General features: G+C 35.0%; 1 protein-coding gene across 3 annotated transcripts in view; it reads right to left on the bottom strand.

The window, feature by feature from the left end:
• LRRK2 (leucine rich repeat kinase 2) overlaps positions 1–27237 on the bottom strand; it is a 134030-nt gene that overhangs the window by 43330 nt on the left and 63463 nt on the right. For all 3 annotated transcript variants that reach the window (XM_070493944.1, XM_014827725.3, XM_070493945.1), the window contains 14 exons: positions 25939–26189; positions 25497–25645; positions 22471–22564; positions 20169–20355; positions 18875–19056; positions 15601–15830; positions 15063–15190; positions 13200–13418; positions 9376–9577; positions 8007–8095; positions 2957–3144; positions 1928–2082; positions 727–873; positions 390–581 (listed from right to left, as the gene is read on the bottom strand). In XM_070493944.1, coding sequence (XP_070350045.1) covers positions 390–581; positions 727–873; positions 1928–2082; positions 2957–3144; positions 8007–8095; positions 9376–9577; positions 13200–13418; positions 15063–15190; positions 15601–15830; positions 18875–19056; positions 20169–20355; positions 22471–22564; positions 25497–25645; positions 25939–26189 — 2413 coding nt within the window. The remainder of the gene's footprint in view (positions 1–389; positions 582–726; positions 874–1927; positions 2083–2956; positions 3145–8006; positions 8096–9375; positions 9578–13199; positions 13419–15062; positions 15191–15600; positions 15831–18874; positions 19057–20168; positions 20356–22470; positions 22565–25496; positions 25646–25938; positions 26190–27237) is intronic.

Raw genomic sequence — 27237 nt, 5'->3', positions numbered from 1 at the left:
AAATTATCTCTTCTCTACTTTTACCACATTCATAGAGCACTTATTACATGGCCGACACGTTGCTCAGTTATTTCCATGTATCAGCTACTTTAATCCTCGTAACAAATCTATGAGGTAGGTTTGGTTAATATTCCCATTTCACAGATAAGATTATGTTGCTTAATGAGCCAGTACTCAAAGTCTCAAATCAACATTTTTATGAATCTAGAACACAAGATCTTATTGGTAATAAACGCAATCCATTTTTCTGAACTGTCACTATAATTGAATTTAGTATCCTCTAACTCATCCCTTATGGATAAGAATAATTTTTACATTTATTAAAAAACTCACTTCACAAATATTGAACGGATCACTTAAAAACATTTGTAAGTTTGAATCAACGTTACCTTCTTCTGCTTTCCTCATCAAATCATCAAGTAAGATTTTTTGATGCTCTTCACCATCATTAAAACTATATAATGCCCACTTCTTCAACAGAGTTTCTCCTTCACCACAAATATCAATCTCCAATAAGCCAGGAAACCATTCTTCCATGAGAGAATCAATGTGGTCCACAACTTGGCCCAAAAGAATACAGCCTACATAATTCAAAGAAGAGCTCGTCAACACCCTAACGGAACCTTATTCTGTTGCAAAGCTAGAAAACAGAAACTATAAAGTTAAAAAAAATAAGTTTAGATTTCTTTAGTAGTACAATTTAAAGTTTTGAACTAATTTCCTTACCTTTTCTACAAGAAGGAACTGTAATTTTTAAGAAACTCTCTAGGTGATTGTCTAAGACTTCAGATCCTACCAGACAATAAGCTTCTGGAGACCAATTCAAGTAGATGCCTTGTCGCCAGTACATTCTGTTTGGGCGAAGTGCTCTTTCTGAAAGAAGTTTAAATGGACCCAAATGTATCCATTAATTATTAACTACCCCATAAATTAAAGGAGAAAAAAATCACTGCACACATCACAAGTGACAGTAATAGAGATACAATTGTTTTGAAAGTATCAGAATCATTAATGATACAAGTCCTTACCCATATCTATTAAATATGATATGAAATATTTTACCCTTAATTTTGCAATGAAATTAACAAAACGACCAGTAGATATCCTAAGACAGATTTCAGGTTCATGGTGTTAAGTAGTTTAACATGTTTAATATATGAAGAAAGAGAATTATAAATAAGTTCTCATAACTTTTAAAAAGAAGTTGATGGTCATGCAAAACCAAAACTTTCTGAGCATTTTAAGGCAATGTAACTACGTAGATGTTGATTAATTGCAAGCAAGATAAGGTTTATTTCAGAATACAGTAACATCTGCATAAAGTTGATTTTTAAAAAACAAAAAAAATGATATTTTCCTTTTGAAGCACTAAGATCTCTCTTTCTTCCAGAAGGAAGAGCTAGCATTAAAAACACCCATTTTTATTCTTTTTTGTAAATCCTTTGGGGATTGTGCAGCAGAATAGAGATATTACAGTCCCTACACTGAATGCCAGGATGGTCTGAATGGTCAGGACCTGTTGCTTGTTAAGTAAAACTTTCTGAATTGCTGTGATGGCCATTTCTACTCTTTCTTTCTTCGTGTGTGTGTGTGTGTTTAAACCAATGACTCATAGTAACCTCACTTTTTAAAAATTGTTGCTTCTAGTCTGCTTTGGCTTGGAAAGCAAGATATTCATGCTTATCGTAAATGTGTCTAAAATAAGAACACATGGGCTTTCAGTGAGGACCTGAGGAATTTTCTTCCTGACAAATTGCATGAACTTATATGAGCATATGTGTCTTTATATTGGCTTCTCTGAGGTCTTATGAGCTTATTTTCTGATCTTCAGCTGCCTTACAAATAAGTAAACTCTGGGAAAATTACAATGAATTTTAATATGCTTTCCTCCTAACTTCTCTAAATATTGTCTTCATTAAATACATACCTCTTCCTGAAAGCATGTAAGGTGAAATTTCAAGTAATCGATTGATTAATCTCGACCAAAATCCCATGGGAAAATAAGGCATTTCATATAGTCGAATGATAATTTCAGAGTTCTCACAATGGGGAAGCTCTATTACCGGCCTGTGGTCAGACAAACTGAAGGGACAAGGACACCATCATTACATAGCTTCATACAACACCCAACCATGTTGACCAAAGTGCTTTAGTACTTGAAATCGATGAATTGAATATAAATACTCTAAGCAATTGCACTTTTTTATAATGTTCTTTTGCTACGTGCTCTTCCTACTTCAAAAATTCAATGGTTATTTAATCAATTCAAATGCATGCTCAGATGTAGTAGCTGCATGAAATTTTTTTCAGTAACACTATTTACACTAATAAATAAATAATTACAATTAGCTATGCATAGACAAGTATTAAGGAATTGTAAAACTTGAAAAAATGCATGTCCTAGAAAAAAGTGTGTATCTATTTTTGGAATTGGGTACCATATATCAATCGAGGCAAATTGCACTTTCCAATGTCCTATTACTTTATAACATTCCTGGGTGCTTATAAAAGCAGTAAGAAACATGTCTACAATACAATACAGGGCTAGAACTTAGGCCTCCACTGTGTTGCCCTGCTCCTCTGAAAATTCAGTCATAAATTCTTTTAAGATTCTGATGAAAACTCACTCTCTCTCTAGAACTTGCCTAATATAATAAATCTCTCAGTACCATGTAAGGAGACACACACACACACAAGATAATCTCCACTATTTACCTTTCTTAAATAACTTAAACAATGGTAAACCAGATAGTAATTATATACATAAGACATTTACTGAATCTTTAAAAAGTCAACTGTCATGTTTTCATTAAAAGTAAATGTTATACTTCACTAGAAAGTTTAAACAAGCAAAAAAAAATTAGTACATTTATCATAGACCAAAGCTATTTTGACAAAATAATCTAATAGATGGTAAATTTCCATAGGGTAATTAAATTTTTAAGTATTGGTTTACCTGCTTGGAACCAGCAAATATTCTTCTCCTATTGGCAAGGCAATCTGGAATTTTTCTAGGAGTTTAAAATACTGTGACATGTAGCCCTTTGGAAATCTCTTTTTCTTCGAAAGAAATTTTTCCACATCTCTACGTGAAATAATTCCCTTCGGATGTTTTGGACAGCCTTCCACTTTCACTGTCAAAATCTGAAAGATTTAAACTTGTAAATAATCACTAGAATTTATTTTCTGAAAAGTTTTGAATTTAACGTATTTCGCGTCTCTTTGCTCACTGAAAATGATCAGAACAATTTTAACATTGTCGACTACAACACAGCACCTAATTTCTCTAGCTAGTAGCCATGTAGCCTAGAAGCCCAATAGGGCATTCACTCTCCCAAAAAAAGAATTTATAAAATTGAGATCAGAAATTATGGAGATCCTCTGAAACTAATGAACCTCAAGCCTTCCCCAGCTCCAATTAACAGATCAATTCAATACCCCACATCCTTATTACAGTATCATCAATAATCTATTCCTATGGAAATTATCTTCCAGACTGTGTTATCACTACAAGTTTGCAATAGAAATGTGACTTCACATTTATGTAATAGGTGATGGTTTCCATCAATGGGAAGAGGGGCAGTGTAGCACAGTTTAGTGATTCTCAAACAGAGTAACTACTGCATTTTGCTGGATTCCACTGAGTCTCAATCAGTAGGTCTGGGATGAGGTTTGAGAATCTAATGTTTTAACAAAAACCCCAGATTATTCTAATGTGGATACCATACTTTGAGCTTTGATTATCATCACAGTAGTTAAAAATACAAATCAGAAGAACCCAGGTTCAAATTCAGGCTCTACTTCTGGTTGTGTGACCTTGGGAAAGGTATTTAATTTCTTTAAGCCACAGTTTCCTTCTCCGTAAAATCAGATTTTAAAAAGTGACTGTCTCTGAGACGGCCCTGAAAATGAAATAAGATAACACAAAAAAAAGTATGCAAAGTACCTATCATGATTTTCAGCATATAGTAAGCCCGCCTAATGTTAGCCTTTACTATCAACACACAGCCTATCCATTTTATTTAGCCAAATTAATTTTAAAAAGAGGTTTGTGTTTAATTTTGTTTACTAGATCTATAATGTTTAAGGGAACTTAAATAGGAGCAAACATTATTTACATTATTACATAACTGCATAAAATATTTGATTGTAGAATCCTCAGGCCCAAGGATTCGTTACTCATCTCTATATTTCTCTCTTATACATATAATGTTTATTGAATCAATGAATGCATGATTGATTGAACATAATGGTTCTGATGACAATGTATAATGGGTCATTAAATAATAAAAATTATAGTTTGGGGCTTCTCCCATATTGTGTACTTCATAGCCCAGATTGCCCTTACAATTTAGGTGGTGAGGAAAATTGTTTACTGTTTTAGTGTTTTTAAAATCGCTAAGACCTTGTCTGACAACACACTCTCTATCTCCAACCACACTTTATATTTTCTTTGTGGCACTCTGTACCACCTGACATGCTGAGCGTTTATTTATTGGTTATTTCTTCCCATTTGAATGTCAGCTCCCCGAATGCAGGAACTTTGTTTTGTCTACTGCTATAGCCCCAGAACCAGAACAATATCTGGAACATCGTAGGTGTTGAATAAACATTGTCAAATGACTGAATTTGGGGGAAGTGAAGTTTGGAGCATTTTTATCCGAAGGTTAGATGTATAGGCCCTGGAGTCAAACCACTTGGTTTGAAATCCTAACTCTACTTCTTCCCAAATATGTAACTTTGGATAAATTATTTAACCTCTCTGTCCATCAATTCCTTCATCTTCAAGATAGGGGCTAATGTAGTACTGTTTAAAAGAGTTGCTCTAAGAATTAAATGAGATAATCTTTGCAAAGCAACCCCTTGTATGTTAAACATTATTATATACTTATTCTAGTTTATTTTACTTACACAAATTGATTTTAAAATAGAGGTTTGTGTTTGACTTTTTTAGTAGATCTATGGTATGCCACCATTATTTGTAAGAGAGAGTTTCCAAAGATGGACACATCAATTTCTTCTCTCCTTACATATGCATGCTCTCAATCCTTCAAAAAATGGATTCCATCCATTTCCCCTCCTGTTGAATCTGAACAGGCTTTGTAGTTGCTCTGGTCACCAGAATGTGGTAGAACACGCACTTTACCAGTTCTGGGCCTAGCCTTTGAGAGGACAAGCCATATGAGAGGCCGCATAGAGGAGCATCAACAACCGAAAATGTGAGTGTGGCTTTCTTGGACTTTCCAGCCCAGCTCAATGAAGGAAGACAAATGAATGAGCCTTGCCAATGTCATACGGAGCAGAACCACTCGACTGAGCCCAGTCCACCCACAGAATAAGCAATATTGTTGAAAAACAAAAAACTGGTTGATGTTGTACCTCAGGTGTACTTGTTTCTTCCAAGTTTGGGGGTATCTGGTTACATAGCAATGAAAAACTAAACATTATCTTAATTTTATCACCATTAAAAGACCTCCTATTATTCCTTCCACCTAGTAACTTATAAGGCTAACTTACGCCCTTGTGCAAGGAAAAGGGAATTTTCCAGATTCCTCCTTCAAGTTTTTATCAATATTAAATTGCCATGCAAGCTTTTTAATGCTCCTCTTGATTAATTCAATAAGTCCCTTTCATATCTCTTTTATCATACGGTTAAATGAGTTTTGCAAACTTCTCTGTGCATTGATGGAAACTTCTTTAATAAGTTTAGTGACCTAACAGCTTGGGGCACAGAGAGGGTGGGTGGACTCATTAGAGCTTCTGTACCATGAAATTATTTCTGCCCTTGCCTTGATGATTCATGGAGGTGAATACCCCTATTTACTTTTGCTGATGGGTGTCAGAAAAGTCATTCTTATTTTCACTTGATTATTTATAGCTTTCATTCTCTTTAAACTTTAGTGAAAATGACATTATACTTAAATATATCAGCATAAATAAAAATGAAGGTATTTATTTATTAAGTTAATGAGAAATTTAAATCATCATTCTACTGACCCTTTAGATGTAGCTTTCCAAATAACTTTGAGCTGTTCAAATTCTTGACTTAATTTTCACTTAAATTAACATGTTTATAGTATAACCATGCTAATGAGAAGAACTTTCATGGAGTTTCAACTTAATTACTCCATAGAATCTTTGGGAATTTTATTGCGGTCATGGTGGAAATTTAAAAGATGCTCAAAGATGGTGATTCTGATGCAAAACATGTCCTTATCCTATTGGATAAGATATACCCACCCCCATATTATCCACATGTGTGTGACTTTAAATGTTCCCAATTCACATGGAAAGATACCACTTTTTGGTGCTAAAACTTTCCCCTTTTCTTAACTAGATAGAGTTTAATTATTTTCTGAGAGTTATAGTGTGCCATCTAAGACAGCAAAATCTTCAGAGTATATTTAAAACTCCCTTTGCTATACAGACTGCATCGACCACATGTATTTTTTATTTAGTTCCATACCTGGCACACTTTCCAAAACTACGTGAATACATCTTTAACGTGAAGATTTTTTTCATTTCCTAAAATAATGTCTTTCATTACTAAATAGGTCAAATATAAAATTAGTTAACATGTACTGCTCACTTACACTGAACTAGGGAGTCAATGTAGAAGAAACATGGTTACTACCCTTATTTTACAAGTGAGAAAACAAAGGCTTAAAACACTAAGAAATGCCACAAGTTAATAAGCGTTAGAAGAGATTTGAACTAGGTCATGCTGACTCTAGAGCGTGTGCCTCTTGACCACTCCACTTCACTCCCTTCATTATCATTCAGCAGACGAGTAACGTCACACTTTCCACGGCATATGTTCAGAAGGATGAAATCTACTCTAAAAATATCTACCGAAATAGTAATAACTACCACATCACAATGAATTGCCAATTACATTCATGTGTCAATATGCTCTCAAGCTCTGTGGTATAGAATTACCCCCAAATAAGTTCGCTCTTCAAAATATTTTCCTTTTTTTCCTCAGACAGAATGTAGGAACTATCATTCAAAATTATCTGAGGGAATTTCATTACCGTTACGGTTTAATTAGAAGAGAGATTTCTAATGTAAAAAGATGTAATCATTTTAGGGACTCAGGGAGCCACATGCAAAATTATCAAATTATACTCACAAACAAAATAGTTAGCAGTAAGTACACACGCTAGAGACATCCTCCCTGAGCTCATCTCAGACCGTGATTAAGCTCAGCTGGGGTGATTTTGCATCCCTGGGAATATTTGGCAACGTCTGGACACATTTTTGCTTGTCATAACTGAGAAAGTGCTACTAACATCTACAGGGTAGAGGCCAAAGATGCTGCCATTACCCTATAATGCACAACAAAGAATTATCTGGCCCAAAATGTCAATAGTGCTGACACTGAGAAACCCGGAGCTGGTGCATTCTGCTTGAGTGGTTTTCTGTGACAAACCTATAAAGATGGATTATTATAACTAATTAATATATAAACTCAGTGGTAGTAGATTATCATTGGGAGAATGAATTTTCCATATGACATATAAGTGGAGGAAAGATAGCCATAATCACTGCCATCCAAAGCTTTCAAAAATTGGAAGCATTTAGAGCTCAGACCATTCCACTCAAGAGTCAAAACTCTCCTCCATGTTCTAGATAGAAGTTTCACAGGCTCATCAACCCAGTTTCTTAAATGTATTCACCCCAAGGATTTTCACAAAGCTTTCAATAACCAAAGTCAACAACCAAACCAAAGATATCATCAGGATCTAGAAAAGCCCCATGGAACAGAGGGGTACAAACCTCTGTCTGTGACTTTGAGACAAAGACATTAAAGTGAACTCTAAGATACCTTCGCTTCTTCCGTGACGCTCTTTAATCAGTCTTCCATGTGAAGCGTTCTATAGATTTCTATATTTACAGTAGTTTCTACCTTAACTGAACACAAAATCTACAATGCTCAATGCTTTGGATTCCATTTGTTCTTCTTCAATCATCACCCTCATGTCACAAAAATATAAGACACCAACCTGTGCCATGACTTTACAAAGCCACCTGGGTTCCACAAAATATAAGTCACTTAACTGCAGTGCTGGGTCTTGAAAATGAAGAAGGACCCCTGTAGTAAAAAATGAAACAATGAAACACAGAATCTAGAATACACAAATATGAAGGGGCTTTGGAGAGAATCTAGTCCAACCTCCTTGTTTTACAGACAAGGAAACTTTAGCATAGTTAGCAGCAGAGCTGGGACTAAAAACTGGGCATCCTAGTTCCCAAGCTCTAAAGTTCCAATATTATAAGGAAGTATTTTTTGAACCACATAAAATGATCAAATATAAGCATCTTTGAGACAATGCCATGCAGGGCAGAGCAAATATTTACAAATAAATAAAAATTATCATTTTATTCTTGGCTTTCTAACTGTATGCTACAAAGACATATCTTATTTTCAAATACAAGTAGGAAATACAGACTATCTCAGGAAGCTATTGGTTTAAGAATGGGGGAAAGGAGTAGACTATAATCCACATGAAGATTATTTTTCATATGGCAGAGTCTAGGAATCACAAGTAGCCTCCTAGCCACTTATTCTAGTACTACAAACCAACTCACACATTTATTCCTAGCATGGTTACACTGATCAAGTCCAAAATCAGCACTGAAGTCGGTTTGAGAGTTTCATCTGTGAGATCATGCCGACAATACATGCTGCAACAGAGTTAAGATCTGCCACTCAGGCAACCATTGATTCTCTAGGTGCCAGTTAGACCCCAATAGTAATTCTCCTTTACTGTATACAAATAACTTCCACACACACTAAATTCATTTGATAGTATGAAAGGATATGGCTTGTGGTCAGTGTTCTATAGCTCCTGAATAAAGTCAAGTTCTAGAACCCACATTTTTTTTTTCAAAGATTTTTTTTCCTTTTTCTCCCCAAAGCCCCCTGGTACATAGTTGTATATTCTTCGTTGTTGGTCCTTCTAGTTGTGGCATGTGGGACGCTGCCTCAGCGTGGCTTGATGAGCAGTGCCATGTCCGCACCCAGGATTCGAACCAACGAAACACTGGGCCGCCTGCAGCAGAGTGTGCGAACCCAACCACTCGGCCACGGGGCCAGCCCCAGAAGAACCCACATGTTTTAACTCCTGCTCAGAGACTCTTTCAACTACTGCCCTTAGATGATTTCTAAACCTTTTTTCTTGCAACATGATATATGATTCAACATCAATGTATATGATGTCCTTCCAAAGAGAAAAAATTAGTGGCCTATTAAAGAATTTTGTAGATATTCTGTTAAATATTAAATGTAAATTCTAACAATGTTCAGATACATCTTTACAAATTACTACAGCCAAGCTTTGGAAAAAACAGGGAACAAGCAAACACACAAACCTGATTCATTTAGGAAGTGAACTGCATGAGGAAGCTCATTTTCATCTAACTGCAGTTGGTTTTCTTTCACGAGTTGTAATAATCGTTTCCGGTTAATTACAGGAAATTCAATTGGCACATTTTTACGCTCTGATAAAATGATTTTCTCAAGTTCCACATAGCAGTCTGGAATCAGCTGCCCAACAACAGGCTGATCTCGGATCTATGTAATTACAAATGACAAGCTGTAAAAATCCATTTTACTCATATATTTGTCAGGTGGTTTGCAAATTCAGCGCTAATAGTTTTTACCAAAGGGGTATATCATTGGGAGGTGTATTTTTTAACATAAACAAAATGTGACGTAAAACTATTTAAATTGTGAGGAACAAATAAGAAGATATTAAAATAAGAAAAATATGAAAACAGAGGCCAATTTGGAAAGAATTATCAAATAATATAGTATGGAAATATTTAACTATCTAGAAAATACATGGCAAACCCCAGGATAAATCACTAACCATAAATAAAGGATTTTCTGTTTTCCAAGACATTAAACTTAGATGCGATAGATGTGCTAGCATAAGAAATCAGTACGTATTACAAGAGCTTCTGGACCCTGTTTATTAGATGAAAATATCCACACTCCAAGGGAAATCATTAAATTTTGTGCTTGGTATTTGAAAAATGTTACGTTAGTGGAATGTGCATATCAACAGTGAAGTCTGAAGATAAACATGAAATTTCTGACCCAAGCTATGGTTTGTCATGAAACTTTAAACTTGGGAAAATAAAAAGTCATCTAAATACCAATGATTCTGACATGAGAGGATGATTTTTGTGTGTTACACTTAGAATTTAATCACCGTCTATTAACTGAAATATACATAAAATAAAATTCTAAAAAGAACGGCCTTAAGATGATAGTTTCTATAATAATCTTTTCCAAACCTTCTTTTTGGAGAATGCCTTTAAGAACCACCAGGTGGCAAACTCTCCCCATTTCTTAACCCAGGAATATATTCTTGTGTATTCTTTTTTACCTGACAATAACTATCAGAATTTCTCCTTAAATTCTTAAACTTCTTACAAACAGAAAATGGATTTTATTACACGCACACGCACACACACAAAACTTGACTTGCTCTTTTCCTACTTGTAACTAGAACTTTAAGGAGCTTGATTAAAGCAGCCATAACCACTACTTACATATTTACCTCCAAACAGTCATTTGAAAGATTGTTTTCATATATCCCTTGTCCTAGAAAATTAAATATAATTCTACTAACCTCCACTGTTCACTTTCTCTTTCTTCATCATTTATAAACTAAGATAAAATAGAACTTCAGGTTGAAGTTTATGTTTTAACCCAAGGAAGAAAACCTACACATGGAAGTAAACAAGGTTTCTCACAGAAAGCAAATCAACCAGCAAAGGGATGAATTTTACAGGACTAGGGTACAGGGCCAGCAAAGGATCCCACTCTGCTAATGGGCTGGACAAGACTGAAAGCGGTATCGTTGGCATTGAACTCGGTTTTGTCTTACTTTTCCTTCTAGCTTAATTATTGGGTCACCAAAGCCGGAAAAAAAGAAAAGAAAAAACGTTTTATTCTGGAGTCTGCATAGACACGTTAATAAGGGTGAGAAGGGGAAAGATTAGAGTCAAGATAAAAGGAAAAAACGAAAAACGAGAGGGCAAAAAAAATGATCTTGAATAGATTAAAAGCTGCTATATGAATACAGGTTGAAGCAACTCAGGGAGGAAACAATATTCGAGTTCTGGCAGGTTCACTGGTCTGGGTCATCCTGAAAGAGTCACTATTCTGCAAAGCAATCAAATGGAAACCAATATGCCAGAATGATGCATCCATTAGCAATATATATGTTTCTACAAATAATACTGCCTTTCTCAAAGCATTGTCTTACTTCCTTGTATGGTGTTCCCTTCAGAGTTCATTTAAAAGAGCAGAAAGAAAACTGGTCTTATTGACTGATAGTGATAACTTGCTATTAGACTAAAGCAGTACTGGTCCAGCTCGGTGAATAACTTTGCTTCAACTAAATTCAGGCTTTTTCAAACCAAACTCATCCTCCAAGAAGTCTATTTAAAAATATACTATACGCTCTGATAGCAAGGTTAAAAAGAGAAGCTATTAAAACAGTGTAAGTAAGAACAAAGTTCTATAAGTACAGGTATAGCCTCAGAAGAAAATCACCTGGAAAAAGACAATATTTAATTGAATGTGTGAATTTTATATATTTGTTTCTTAAAAATCATATTGCTTTCTAATTATATGTCTCATAAGAGAGTAGGAAAATCTGCAAATAATGTCATTCTTCTTAAATGAAATGCCACTACTAAACCACCATTGGTAAAACCTTTTAGTGACTGTGATAAATGTGTTGAAAGATACAAACATGCAAATTCTCTCCCTGGGCACCACAAAGACCAACACATTTATAAATGGCTCATTAGGTTTCGAATAGGAGCATAATCTGTGGAAATGGAACAAAACTAAGCTAACTGGCTGACATGTTATGACAGGGTGACCATATAATTTATCATCCAAATTGGAGTGCTTTTGAGAAGGTAGTGGGACACTATTAGTAATTATGCTGGGACTGTCCAGGCAAAACAAGACCTAGTTATAAGCCAGGGCCTTGATCATTAGTGCTAACGAGCTAAGCCAGCAGGGACTAGCAATGAAATCCACTATTGTGTTTGTCACATTGAACTACTCAGGGCATTTTTCAGTACAGTTTATACCATGCCATCTGGAGAAACCAGGGACAATTTCTTTTTCCTGCAAGTATTGAAAACAAGTGCTCTCCCTGATAACTAATTTATTTGTGCTTTATGAATCCTATAAATTACATTTGGCTTGCCAGAAGAGAACTTTGGAAATCAAAACGTAATTCCTAAAATGAAAAACCCAGTTTGTATGAACTAAAAAATTGCTTATACATTGTTAAAAAATCCAATTAGTTATCTTGGCGACCAAATGAAAGAGCTCTCATAATACTGAGGAAAAGACATTTGGAATGAGAATCATAGTGACAAGAGACATGAAGGAAGAGCCCAGAAGATCAAGATGTGCATAAAATAGGAACTCCAAAAGAAAGGAGCAAATGGGAAAGCAACAGTCAAAGAATAACAGAGGAAAGATGATCCAAGACCCAAATGTTCTCTTTATCCTGTTGATCAAATCATCACTCTAGGCAGCTGGAAGAGAAAGGGCATCAGAAACATTTTCTCAGAATTTCTCAGAAACATTCTCTCAGTCTCTCAGACATTCTCTTCATTTCTCTCAGCATCCTCTAATTATTTTTATTCTCATATCTATGAATTTGAACTGAAGTATGGCACAAATAAGTAATTATTTTTAAGTAAACAACTCTTATTTTATTTATTTTTTTATTTTTTTGGTGAGGAAGACTGGCCCTGAGCTAACATCCATTGCCATGCTTCCTCTTTTTGCTTGAGAAAGATTGTCCCTGAGCTAACATCTGTGCCCATCTTCCTTTATTCTTTGTATGTAGGACACCGCTACAGCATGGCTTGATGATCAGCGTGTAGGTCTGCACCCAGGATCCAAACCTGCGAACTCCAGGTTGCCAAAGCAGAGCACATGAACTTAACCACTATGCCATCAGGCCATCCCCATAAATAAGTAATTCTAAAATCAAAAGTACTTTATTAATGCTAACAGCTATGGGAAAAAAACCCACAATTTTAAGATAGTCATGCTCTTCTCAAGACTTTTGTTTCTAAGCAGTTGCATAATGTGAGAATAAATTAATTATATTTATCTACCAACTCACAGCAAGTATAAACCACGTTACCTTGAAATTAAGGCTCTCATTTATGATGGTTTTCCGAAGTTTTGCCAAAGCATCGGATTCCTCAGTGGCATTCACAAAGTGGTAATCCCGTATTGCAGGAAACCCTCGCTTGTTCAAGAGCTCCTTGGTGATTTTACTGATGCAGGCTTTGCGCTGCTTCTCGTCAGAAACATCCAAATGTGTGCCAACGAGAATCACGGGGGAAGAGGAAGCACGAGCCTACAGGGAGAGACGTGAAATATTCGAGTTCACTGCAAAATCAAGACTGCTTATGTTTCCATTGATATTTGCTTTCTATGAAATTGACTTGAGTGGAAATGAGAAATTAAAAGACTTTAAAAAGAAGAAAATAACAATTGACTTTCTCTTCTTAAACCTAAGAAAAAAATGTAACCTTAAGACATTTTTATCCCCTTTTTAATCCAATTATTACCACTTTTCAGGTGGCCTATACAAGAGTAGTACTGTATTTTTCTTTCCTTTTCCTTTTCTTTTTTTCATGCCTTAAAATGGGTTATTCTCTAAGTGTGCTGTAGACTGCTAAATAAAATAAGCATTTAATAAGCCCCCAAATTATATCAAAGTGACATAATATGATTTATATTTTCTCTTCTTTATCTGCAAATTCAATCTTCTGAATTCATTTTAAAGTCATTCCATTTGGAATCTGCGATGAAAAAAAAGCCAGTGAGCAAGTATTACTGCCACCATAACATTTGCTCATGTTGGCTAACTGTAATAAAGTAAAAAAAAAAAAAAAGTTAAGAAAATTACAAAACAGAGGCCGGCCCTATGGCTGGGTAGTTAAAGTTCCACATGCTCCACTTTGGCAGCCCTGGTTCACAGGTTCAGATCTCGGGTATGGATCTGCTCAACTCAACAGCCATGCTGTGGCAGCGTCCCACATACAAAGTAGAGGAAGACTGGCAATGGATGTTAGCTCAGGGTGAATCTTCCTCACCACAAAACAAATTTATGGGGCTGGCCTGGTGGTGCAGCGGTTAAGTTCCCACGTTCCACTTCAGCAGCCCTGGGTTCGCAGGTTCAGATCCTGGATGCGGACATGGCACTGCTTGGCAAGCCATGCTGTGGCAGGCATCCCACATATAAAGTAGAGGAAGATGGTCATGGATGTTAGCTCAGGGCCAGTCTTCCTCAGCAAACAAAGGAGGATTGGCAGCAGATGTTAGCTCAGGGCTAATCTTCCTCAAAAAAAAATTTTTTTTTTTTTAATTTACAAAACAAGCCTATATGCAGCCAAAATACATGCCAAAATATCCTGACACAAACCTTTTTAAGGACTTGACTCACAGAAGAGCCCACTGGAGCGTCATTCAAAGAGCGTCACTCTTACTTTAGTCTAAGTTCTAAGAAGTTTATTGTATGAAGAAATAGCTGACAGCATGGCAGCAAGGGACAAAGTGGAAAAACTACAAAAAGAGACTCCAAATATAACAGCATATTAATCCGGTACCATTCAAAAGTGTAAGATCTGAAGGACTTCATACCAAATTGCTACTGAGGACATCGCTAGTGACGTACAGGTTGCTTCTCTTCTGTATAGCTTATTTTAAATTAGGGAAGTTCACACTCCATTTAAGAAATAATACGACCAAAAATAGTTTACCATACATATCTTCAATTTTTATGCTTAAAAGGGTTTCAAGTATCTATAACATTCACCAATATAGAACACGCTATTTTTGTGTCACAACTTAGTAACTCTGAAAATTTCCCAACTCAAAATTTTAGTGCTTCTAATTTTCTTTTAAAAACTATCTAAAGAGACAGCCCTAAACAAATTACTTTACACACACAAAAACAAGAATTATTTTCTATTTTCGAATTATTAGAACAGACAACCTTTATATTGAAGAGCCACGGTTTCATGGCATCAACTTCAGCTTGCCCTTTGCTGAGGTCATAGACAGCAAGGTACAGTGCTCGCTGGGTCATAAAGTGGGGATGAGTGCTGTAGAATTCCTCACGACCTGAATAAAGATTAGAGACTTTTTTTAGCCTTCCAGACAACAGGCAAGAATCCTTCTTTCAAAAAAAATTTTAGGTGATACTATCTATTACTTAGCATACAAAAAAGAGAAAATCAACAATGTTTATAAGACCAATACTGGGTTTTTACTAGGGATTGACAACTTTTAGCATATGTGTCAGCTACTAACCACACAATTAGCTTCAGCTGGCACCTAGTGGTTCCTAACACTTCCTTCCATGGACTTCTCCATTCTGGTGGCAACGAGAAAATTAGGAGACATAAGTAGCTTTGGAATAATTCCATAGGATCCACCAGGTCTCTTTGCAGTATTGGAACAGAAAACTCAGTTTCTAAATCCCCGTTCTAAAAAGATAAATGTGAACCAAAAATTCTGGAAAAAAGAAATACCTGCAAAATCCCACACATTTAGAATGAGGTCTTTCTTGCGTTTGCCTCTTATTTGGATAGGCCAGTCTTTCACGTCTATGCCAACTGTGGCGCTCTGCATCCCAAGATCTGATTTCTTGGTTTTCATTAATTGCTGCAATAAGGTGGTTTTACCACTCCCAGTATTCCCCACAATCATAAGTTTCATTCGGTTATAGGGCACGGCCTTTTTTAACCGCTGCTGAAGAAACCTGGTATTTGAAAGACAAAAATAAAGTAATAAACTACTTAGTGTACTTAAGATATAGGTGAATTCTTATGCACTGAATATTTTGAAATATTAGACTGCTCTAAAATACAATATGCAAAAGAGTGCATAGCTTATATAACTAATAATGTACATGGCTTTCAATGCACCGTTAATGCACATATTTTATTAGTGATGTTGGTGTAGTTGATAATGACTGGTAGCATTATCAAATATAATGACATGTTACACTATCACCGGAAATAATCAAAACATCAAAATATGCTTGCAATACTAATTAGAATTATACACACACACACATATTTCTTTAAATAACACAAATAGAACACTAAAAATAATAAAGTATAAAGTTTGACAAAGCCCATATAACAGAGAACTAAGGTAGTATATACATGCATACTGTTATACTAAACTTTGATAATGCGGTCATACTGGGTACATTATATATGTGCATATGTACATATATATTCATGTGTGGGATGTATAATGTATATATTCATATATATCATATTCACATATGCAATGTATATGAACAGCAATGTCATATTGGTTGCATTACAAATTAATACTTATAAAGTATTATCCTATCAGAAGATATGTTGATATTCCTAATAATCTTAATGTAAAAATAATTGAAACTAATCAGAAGTGCTGTAGGTGGCCAAAAGAAGCACCTTTAAATTAATAGTAGATTTTAAACGTTCTGAAAAATATAATGGATATAGAAAGATATATTTTAACTCTGTTAAAATGTTGCCACAGTTTAAAATTAGAGAAGCAAACTAAATCATAAGCGAATTTTAGGGAATATTGACTGATCCATTCTCAAAACTAATAGGACTCTGACCAACATTCCTGATGATCTGAACAAAAGCCCTTATTAATTTTCTTGGTTTCTTTTACGCTTTAGAAAATAAAATCTGACAGGGGCGCAGTGGTTAAGTGCACATGTTCCACTTCGGTGGCCTGGGGTTCACCGGTTTGGATCCCGGGTGCGGACATGGCACTGCTTGGCAAGCCATGCTGTGGTAGGTATCCTACATATAAAGTAGAGGAAGATGGGCATGGATGTGAGCTCAGGGCCAGTCTTCCTCAGCAAAAAGAGGAGGATTGGCAGCAGAGGTTAGCTCAAGGCTAATCTTCAAATAAATAAATAAATAAATAAATAAGAAAAAGGAAAAGAAGATCTGACAGGTCAGATCTTGTGCCTGCTATTATTGAAATCAGTCATTTTCTCACATACAACTTAAGCTTTGCTTTCATTGCCAATAAACAAGAAAATCAATAGTCCAAATGTCTATTAAGAATTCACCACTCTTGGGGCTGGCCCCGTGGCCGAGTGGTTAAGTTCGCACACTCTGCTGCAGGTGGCCCAGTGTTTCGTTGGTTCGAATCCTGGGGGCGGACATGGCACTGCTCATCAAACCACACTGAGGCAGCATTCCACATGCCACAACTAAAAGGACCCACAACAAAGAATATACAACTATGTACCTGGGGGCTTTGGGGAGAAAAAGGAAAAAATTTTTAAAAATCTTTAAAAAAAAAAAAAAAAAAGAATTCACCACTCTCTGAAAAAAGGCATTCTTTAAAAAAAGAAAATGATTCCTACAATTGCTAAATTACTCCAAGTCTCTGTCTTTTCTAAAAATGTTAAAAACATTTAAAAATATTTAGTTCCAGGGGCTGGCCCAGTGGCATAGTGGTTGAGTTCACACACTCCACTTCAGGAGGTCTGGGGTTTGCAGGCTCGGATCCCAGGTGCCAACCTACACATCGATCATCAAGCCATGCTGTGGAGACATCCCACATACAAAATAGAGGAAGACTGGCACAGATGTTAGCTCAGCAACAATCTTCCTCAAGCAAAAAGAGGAAGATTGGCAACAGATGCTTGCTCAGGGCCAATCTTCCTCATCAAAAAAAAAAAAATTAGTTCCATAGTAGCTTGATAATATAGCATAATACATTAAAAGCTAGTTCTACTAAATGTTTTGAAAGAATTGAATCAATTATCATATGAACATCTTTTCCTGTTTCAAGAGGGAAAATCATGGGAAATAATTATGTAGGATGAGAGGTTATATTTAGCACAGCTGGTGACAAACTCATTCCTTTCAAGTTAAATCAACCTCAGGACAGAAAACCAAATCTTTCCTCATAAAAAAAGACAAAAAGTTAAATGTAAATTTAAGAAAATTTAAGTAGAAGAGAATTAGGTAAATGTAGTTCATTGGTAACAATTATTAATTGTACGCCAGGCTCTGTTTTAGGTGCCAAGAATTGAACAGTGAGAGAACACAGCCACGGTCCCTGCCTTGTTGGATATTATAGTCAAGTCAAGGATACATTGACAGGTGATAATTGAGCTGAAACCTGCAAGATAAATATAGATATGTAATTTGGTAAAAATGGGAATAAATGATTTTATGAGCAGAAAACATAAGACCACGCTCAAAAGGTAACAAAGAGTGGGATAAAGTTCATTATCAAAGATATGCGAAATCTGTAAAGTGCAAAGACCAGAAACAGTGATAGCTGGGAAGTTTGGTGGTTTCAAAAAAGATCAGGGTGAGGTTACTCACTCTTATAAGCAAAACCAAAGTTAGTAATTTTGTATTACTTAAGTAACTATAATGCTTTAAGATACAATAGATATATGATAACTACTTGCTACATGAAATGTACCTTGAGAAGTTATTATACTCTGCTTTATTTCTTTAGATTGTATAATTGGTAATGAGAGACCAAATAGTAATATTACTCCTTTAGAGTCTATTTCTATTGAAAAACACGGTAAGAAGGAGAAGCCATTCCTTCAACATCAGCTTGGCCAGGAGAAAGTGAAAACCTTTGCCGTGGCACCATATAAACCCACTCATTAAACAAAAGGCAAATGACACATAGTATATTAACGTTAAACAGTACTATACATTTTTTTCATAAATTGTAATTATATATCCATCTAAGTCACAAAGGAAATCTGAAACAAACTTATAAAAATAAATGGAAACAAAATTATCTGACCTTATGATGTCTTTGGCTTTACATCCTATATGTTTAAAATCAAAATTAAGACGCAGTTCATCCAAAGGAAGATCCCATATTTTGCTTAATTTCCCCATTTCATTGGGAAAGGACGTCAGTTCCAAGTTGTAACTAACATCAAGAGATGTCAGATTTTCGAGACAGCCAATCTCAGGAGGAATCTTAATGAAATAAAAAAGAGCAAATCCTGTTGGTGGGAAGGAAGAAATGTGTGCTGCCAAGAAACAAAACTGAGGGGAAACAAGAAAGCCTCAGAGATCCCATCAGCAACTTGCACAACCTTTCAATAGAGTTCTAGAACTTTTCAAAGGCTTGTCATAGTTTTCATTATAAATGTTTAAAAACATAAGTATAAAGGACTTACCAAAAAAATCTGTCACATTTACAATCTTTAGAAACCCATCTCCCGTTGGGAACATATTTCATCTCTTCACAATTTGAAAGTAAAGTTCTTTATAGCTATTCAAATCCAATCACCTATGGCTTCAGTTTGTTCCCTCACAGTATGTTCTTCAGTAAAACTATAAAGATCTAGTCATCACAACTCTCTATACAACTTAATGTTCTTAAAATACGACTAAATGTTTATATTTTAGGTGGCATCCTAATGGAGTTTTTTCTTTTACTGTTCCAAATTTTTAAGCAATATTCATTACTTTCATAACAGAAAACATTAATTTGCTGGCAAAAAAATCAGGTACCAAAAAATATTCACAGTTATTCTGAACCTCACAGTTTCAGATACATAATTCTTTTTGGCTTTCAATGGGAAATGGGCTTGAACTTGGCAAAAGAAAAATATTTCTGAGATGAACAGATAATCAATTTCATATTTATGACAGAGGCAATGGAGTGAAGAAAAGGAGGCTGGCCCATTTGGGTAAGGGGTAGCATGGCAGAGAAACAAAGAAATTTCAGAATGTAGGAAAGAAAGTCAGCTGAAAAACACAGGCCTGGTGACAAGTAGAGAAAAGTATGGTATCTGAGAGTCTGTTAACAGTTCAGAGATTTAGTGATAAAATGACACACGTAAAGCATTATACACATTTATAATTAAATATCTATATTCATATAATTCAAAAATAGAGCACAAAAAGAGATTTTTTAAGGAAATTAAGCACTGTTAATATATCCATTTACCTCAGGATACGAGTAGATCTTATTCAAAAAGTAAAAAATATCAAATAGATTTTAAAATGAAATTTGTGATTATCCAAATTACAAAAGCATATTATCAAATTGGCAATAATTTTAAACAAAGATGACCTCTTACCTCTTTCAGTTTATTATGGGAAAGATGTAGTTTCTCTACTCTAGACCACGCATATGCTTTTTCACTCAAGTCCAAGATGCTGATTTGATTATGACTAAACAAGAGTTCCCTTAAGTTCAAAGATTTCCAGTGTGCTGGACTTGGTAGATACTGAATTTCATTGCTGCTCATATCTAAGGACCGCAAGCTAAAACAATACAATACAAGGTCAAGATAAAAACCGAGTGTTTCCAAAATGTATGAAATAACATCACAAATAATTTTCACCAGAGTGATGATAAGACCCAAGTTTAAATTAACATACTTATATATAAGTATGCATGTGTGTTTTTGTGTACACAGAGATCTATATGGGCTAGAAAAAAAAAGGCAAGTCTCACTAGCAATGACATTTAAATGAATAAGGACCATTAAAAACAAAATTGAGGCCTAACTTTCCTACTTCAGAAACATAAAAATGTCATTCTCAGAATGAGATAAAGACCAAGTGTTTTGCAAATGTTTATGGTGCCTGAGAAACCACAATTAACAAAGGCAAAAATGGTCATTACAGTTCTTGCCTTCTATACAAGATTTACAAATATGTAGCCCCCATTTCTCTTTTCAGTTTCACTCATAACTGGGGGGATCCTTCAGAGGTTGGGTCCTGGAGTTTACTAATATTGTGCGTGGGCACACCCTCTTACCATCTTGTCTCAGTGTGATAAATATTACAACACTGAACATGATGCTTTGCATACAGTAGGCCCTCAATGCAAATTGATTGCTTTTATGCAGGAACACAATACACAAAGTTTGCAGAAAGAAGCAGAAAAACAGGTCACAAAAAAGTGTATGTGTGTAGGAAGAATAAAGATAGTCAACGATCATGGTATATTTGACTATGTACAAGGTTGACTGGATTTTGACAACGATCTACTGATCCCTTTCAGGCAGCATATTTAAGCATGATGAATTAATTCTAAGCTCAATAGCTGTACTGCCTGCTAGACAAAGATTCAGATCTGCACAACATTTTTGCTCTTATTTTTAAATGATACTAGATTCTGCCCTAGTTATCTCATAAAAAATGTGTGAAAACAAGAAAATTCATTTGACTGCATTAGAGATAAGACATGTATGTCTAACAAACAATGCAATCGAGACAAAGCTGAGAATCGCCAGGTGGTTCAAAAGCAGTGCCTCTTAGCCTTGGTGAGACTTAAGCTGGCCAATTTCCTACTCTTTCATGAATCAAAGAATAAATTTAAAGAAGTACATATAAAATGCTGGAAAGGTATGCCTGCAGATGGTGTCTAAAGGTGCAAGAATTAGAGACTGTATAATATTTCTAGTTCTCTAAAAAATCTTCTTTATGGCATGTATCTCCTAAGCATCTTTTATAAATATAATACACAAACTCATTTTCAGGAATACATTATGTTTAAAATACAGGATCACCTGTATTCTACAGATGCCTGTATGTGAGAGGTGAAGAGTCTGAAGTTGAACCACCAGTGTTTGAGAACTGTGACTTTGGGCAAGTTACTTCATCTCTCTAATGGACTAACGTTCCCATTATAAAGTAGAGATGATAACAGTAGCTATTTCATAGGATTATTAGGAAGATTAAAGGGATGATCTTCTTTTGAGCAGTTACTGTCAGAACATTCTAAAGCTAGATTTAAATGAACTATTACCTAAGGTGTCTGTCTGCCACCCTCTATAGCTAAGATTATAACTATTATTTGCCTGTGTATGTATATATTTGCACATATGCACTTACGGATTTGGTTTATAATATATAACACAATTAGAATAGTATTTAAGATGACAAAATATTTGAAATTTAATTAATGCCTGAATTTGGATTAACAGGAAGCTTTCGTTTTTAGTGAAATTAACCAAAAATATCCCCAAATACCTGGAACTACAAAATTGTCCTAAACTTCACTAAACATGTCACTCAAACATAACAAGTACGATTTCAAAGTTAATAGTATCTTGGCAACATAAGCTCTGAGAGTAACTAAAATTTTAAAAGTTAAAATGATAGCCAGTGCAATCTCACTTGACTATAATGCAACAACTAAATAATCTTAAATTGTTTCTACACAACAGCACAGTAAATTAATAGATAAGTTTAAAAGTCCAAGTAATAACTTGAGTCTTTTGTCTAGTGCAAGTCAAACATTCATAGATTTAAAAACATGAAGCTGAGAAGGTTTAGAAATCAATTACATTTGCATGCCTAAGTCAAAACCATGTTTCTGAAAGTTCTCCTCCAGCTCATGTGGTTTTAAAATTAAAACAATAAACTTACTGTGGAAGATTTAAAATTGCTTCTGGAACACATGTAAATCTGTTTTGAGATAATTTTAGGCTTGTCATGGAAGAAGGCAAAAAAGACATTGCAGCTAAAAGAAAATAGAAAGGAGATAATTGATTAATAATTGATAATTGAATAATTTTAATCATTTTAACTAGATTTCCATTAGCTTCTACAATAAGAACAACTACCGATGACCTGTTGCTTAATTTAATTTCCATTCCCACATTGACAATTAAAAAAATCTACTTTTAAAATAAAGTAATATCCTTAATACTACCACTAAACATTAAAAAAATATACTATACTTATAAGAATCTTTTAACCTGAAACCTAAACAAGTGTCTAAATATAAATTCATCTGTCCAACATCCATACAAAGTAAAAATTATTAGAATATTCATTTCAAATTATATGTGATATTATGTGATATACATTATAGATTAACTCAAACTACTCGGAACTATCACAAAAGACTTTTGAATACTAATCCACAATATAATATAAAGATAAAAATTCTTTAGAATATCATCTCATAGAGTGCTCTATAGAATAATAATGAATGTTACTTAAAAATATCTTTTGATCATATGATCTTAAGAGATTGAGGAAACAATAGGTAAAATAAAGTGAAATATCTCAGAGCTCTCAATATTCTGGTAGATTTTATTAATTTCCAAAAGAGAAATACAGTATGAAGTACCTCCAAGGAATAAAATTCTGTAAAACACAATTTTGGAAACTGAGCAAATCATACAGCCTATTTTCTCGTCTGTAAAATAGAGCAGCTAGACCAGATAACTCTGAGATTCCTTAGAGAACTAAAAATCTATGGTTCTGTGAAAGTGGCTTGAGAAATTATTTCTTCAGGGTTAAAAATGTGGGTTATGCCTTATCTAGAAAATCTTCAAGGGTCAAAATGTTCCTGAACACTGCTAAAAGCTGTCTTCCTGAGACGCAGAAAGGTACACGCTATACCTCATCTATTTCCAAAAAGTATTAATGGCAAAATAGATTAGTAGAAATGATTCTACACTTAAGAATTAAGAGTCTTGAGGTTCAGATTCTGTGTGGAAAAGACTCATAAAACCAAAGAACTGAAACTTCATTTCACATGGGATTATTTTTAATAACAGTCCCATTCAGCTATCACCTCCATAGGGCATCTTCCCAAATATAAGACCACTTCTAAACTATTAAAGTTGTGTAGTGCAAAGCAAACAGATTTTTGACCTTAGGTCTATTCAAACTTTCACAACAACTAATTAATTAATTCTAGGCTCCTGAACATATTACACAAAAATCTGGGTGCTTCAATTTCCTCAGTTAGTCAAGCAGCCATCATACCTGTCCTACCCTACAGGATTTTTGTGAGATTCAGCTGAGATGACATACTGATCCCAACCAAGCCTCAGGGTCCTTTGGATGTTCTTCTTTCCAGACCCAACTTAAATGTCACAGACACAGAGATGCTTCCTTGCCTTCACAGTCTGGATCAGATCCCCCTGAGGTACCCTCAGAGCATCCTGAACCTTGTCCTCACAGCATTTAGCACTCTATACAATTACATTTATTTATGCCACCACTATTTAAGGCCTGCCTTCTGAACTTAATTACGTGTTCCTTAAGGACAGAGACTGGGTCTGCTTTGCTCACTAGTGAGTGAATCACTCCATCCCCAGTTTCAAGCTCACAATAAGAACATGGTCCATATTAGACGAGGGTGAGAGGAAGGGAGAAAGGAGGAAAATACTATGCAAATTAACATGCCTTCATCATTATCAGTTTCTGAAAGTTCTGACAAAATAAAATATTTTAAAATAAGTAGTCAAACTACATTCTTCTATTAAACAGTATTAGAAATTACTGAGTTAGGCATAGAATAGTCACGCAGCCGGCAAGGTGCACGCAGCCACCACTAAGGAAGATAAAATATGAGGACCCGTTCCTGTTTATTGCCGTAAAAGTATTTTTCCCTTTAATATTAAAATTTTCAGACAGGCTCCAAATGAATATAATTCCCCGTTATCTCATGTGCTAAGAGAACTAGGGTATTTCATGACCTTTAATAAAAATGATCATATCACATGTTATTGTAATATCTTCACAAAGCAAGAACTCTATGAATACACATTAATCTTACTAATTTGAAAACTGTTAGATGATTAATTTTATTTCTAAAAAAATATAATAGAAATTATATCCCAAAAAATTGCCAAAGAAACTTCAGTAGGAACCTCAGTATTCCTGCTTCAACCAGCTCAGGCAACCATACGCATTGTTAGTCTAGTAGACTAAAAGGAACCAAAGTATAATGACTGACTTTTGTAGTCTAAGATATTGTCATTTTAGCCTATGACAATGATAACCCAATAAATTATTTTTAATACTAAACTTTTTGATATTTAAAAAGTAGACTAATTTTTAGAGCCATTCTAGGTTTACAGAAAGAAAAATTGAGCAGAAAGTACAGAGTTCCCATATATCCACCCCTCCCCTCACCACCACCACTACCTCACACATACATTTTTCCCCTATTAGGAACAACTTGCATATTTGATATATTTGTTACAACTGATGAACCAACATTAATACATTATTATTAACTAAAGTCCAAGTTTATAATAGAGTTGACTCTTTGTGTTGTGCATTCCATGGGTCTCGACAAATGTATAATAATATGCATCCACATAACAGTATCACACAGAATAGTTTCCCCACCTTCCATCTTTCCTCTCCTCCACCTATTCATCCATCTCTCGTTGCCTCCAAACTCCTGGCAACCACTGGTTGTTGTACTGTCCCCATAGCTTTGCCTTTCACATAGCAAGATTCATTTAAGTTTCCTCCGTATCTTCATGATTTGACAGCTCATTTCTTTTTATCAACAACCTGCTGTGTTGAAACTCCAGTGTAATATTGGAACTATCACCTCTAAGTCCCCACCTAAAATATCCATATATGACATCCTTTAATACACAAAAGGATTGGTAAGGAGGAAACTCACACAGAACACTTACCAAGAGAATTCATTCTGGCGCTGAAACTCTCCACTTTAGGACACGCCTCCAGAAAGTCCTCTGACAGGGATGAAATGTGGTTTTTACTAAGGTTTAAAATCTTCAGTTCCTTCAGGCTCAAGGGGGAACATAGTCCTGATATTTTATTTCTAGTCATAAGAGACACAATGAGGATTAAATTGCATAAACTCATGAGCTTTGAGGGAAAAAAAAAATCAAAACAATTTGCCTTCAAAGAACAGCATCAAAGCAGATTTATTCATTTTTAAATTAGTTGTGAAAATTTAACTTGCTAGATAGAAGCTGTAATATTAATTGCCTCAGCCTTTTATCATATTATTGTTTAAAACTCATTACTATAGAAGTAATGTCAGCATATTTGTCAACCTTATGAAACTTTAATGTAAGGCAACCCTTTGTCTTCAATGAACGCCTTTCTTACCCTTCTAAAATGAGCTGTTCCAATTTCTCTACCACATCATTGAGGTTCTCAGGAAGAGAAGACAGCTGATTATACGACAGGTTAAACTGTTTCAAGGTCGGGCACTTCACTGCAGGATCCAAAACTACCAAGGGTCCAATGTCATTCCGAGAGACGTCAAGGTTGGCGATACAATTCATTTTCAACAAGTAAGAGGGAAATGATGTGAATTTATTACTGTGCAAGTCCAAATGTGTCAAACACTTCAGAGTCTGGAAAGACAATATTTTAAAATTCTAAATGAACCATATGAGGAACTTAAGTTTAGCTAATATTTCTGCTTTCCATACCTCTAGCAACTAGAACCATTAAGAATTTTCAAAAAAGTTGAAAACACAATCCATAAGACTACTTCAGTATACTGGATGGATCAACCATCTCTGCTATAAAATGGGCAAATCAGGGAAAATGTAACAGGTGGACTGTCAAAAGCAGGTTCACAAAAATAAGATTAAGAGTTTAATCCAGGGGCCGGCCCCGTGGCTCAGTGGTTAAAGTTCCACGTGATCTGCTTCAGTGGCCCAGGGTTTGCAGGTTCGGATCCCAGGTGTGGACCTACTCCACTCATCAGCCATGATGTGGAGGCACCCCATACACACAATAGAGGAAGACTGGCACAGATGTTAGCTCAGGGCTAAGCTTCCTCAAGCAAAAAAAGAGGAAGCTTTGGCAATGGATGTTGGCTCAGGGCAAATCTTCCTCACCAGAAAAAAAAAAAAGAGTTTAATCCAACTTTTTTGTAAATTATTCCTGCAAAGAGTGAAATGAAAGCAGAATAGGTCTCAACAAATATTTGACCCAACAGGTTAATGAATAAGCTGTACAACATAATCCTGGGAATACATTTTTTTTAAATACTGGCTTTTAGAAATTGTCATATATTTTAACATTAATAAAATTTAACCATAAAATTAGTCATTGTATATAATACATGTTTCATTTTAGAACTTTTCTAAATTTTTTTATGGAACTTTTTGTTTCAAATCTCTATTTTCTATATTTAAGCAATTTCTAATTTTCTATGATAACAGCAAACCTTCCATTTACATATTATGTCAATTTTTAAATCTTTGATATGGATTATTGTTAAAGGGCTATAATATCAAAAATAGTCATTTCTCTATGCTCCTCTTTATATATCAATATATTTATTTTCACAAGGAATTCTAAAGAGTTTGAAGTGATTATAAAGGCTTACTAATGGATCTTTGTCCCAGAAGTTGTTTCAAAATTCCCACGATTGTTTCAGATCCTACCAGA

Source organism: Equus asinus, chromosome 22 (genome assembly GCF_041296235.1).
Source record: "Equus asinus isolate D_3611 breed Donkey chromosome 22, EquAss-T2T_v2, whole genome shotgun sequence".
NCBI classification, from domain to species: Eukaryota; Metazoa; Chordata; class Mammalia; order Perissodactyla; family Equidae; genus Equus; species Equus asinus.
The sequence above is the reverse complement of the archived record's forward strand: the minus strand, read 5'-3'. Positions and strand labels throughout refer to the sequence as shown.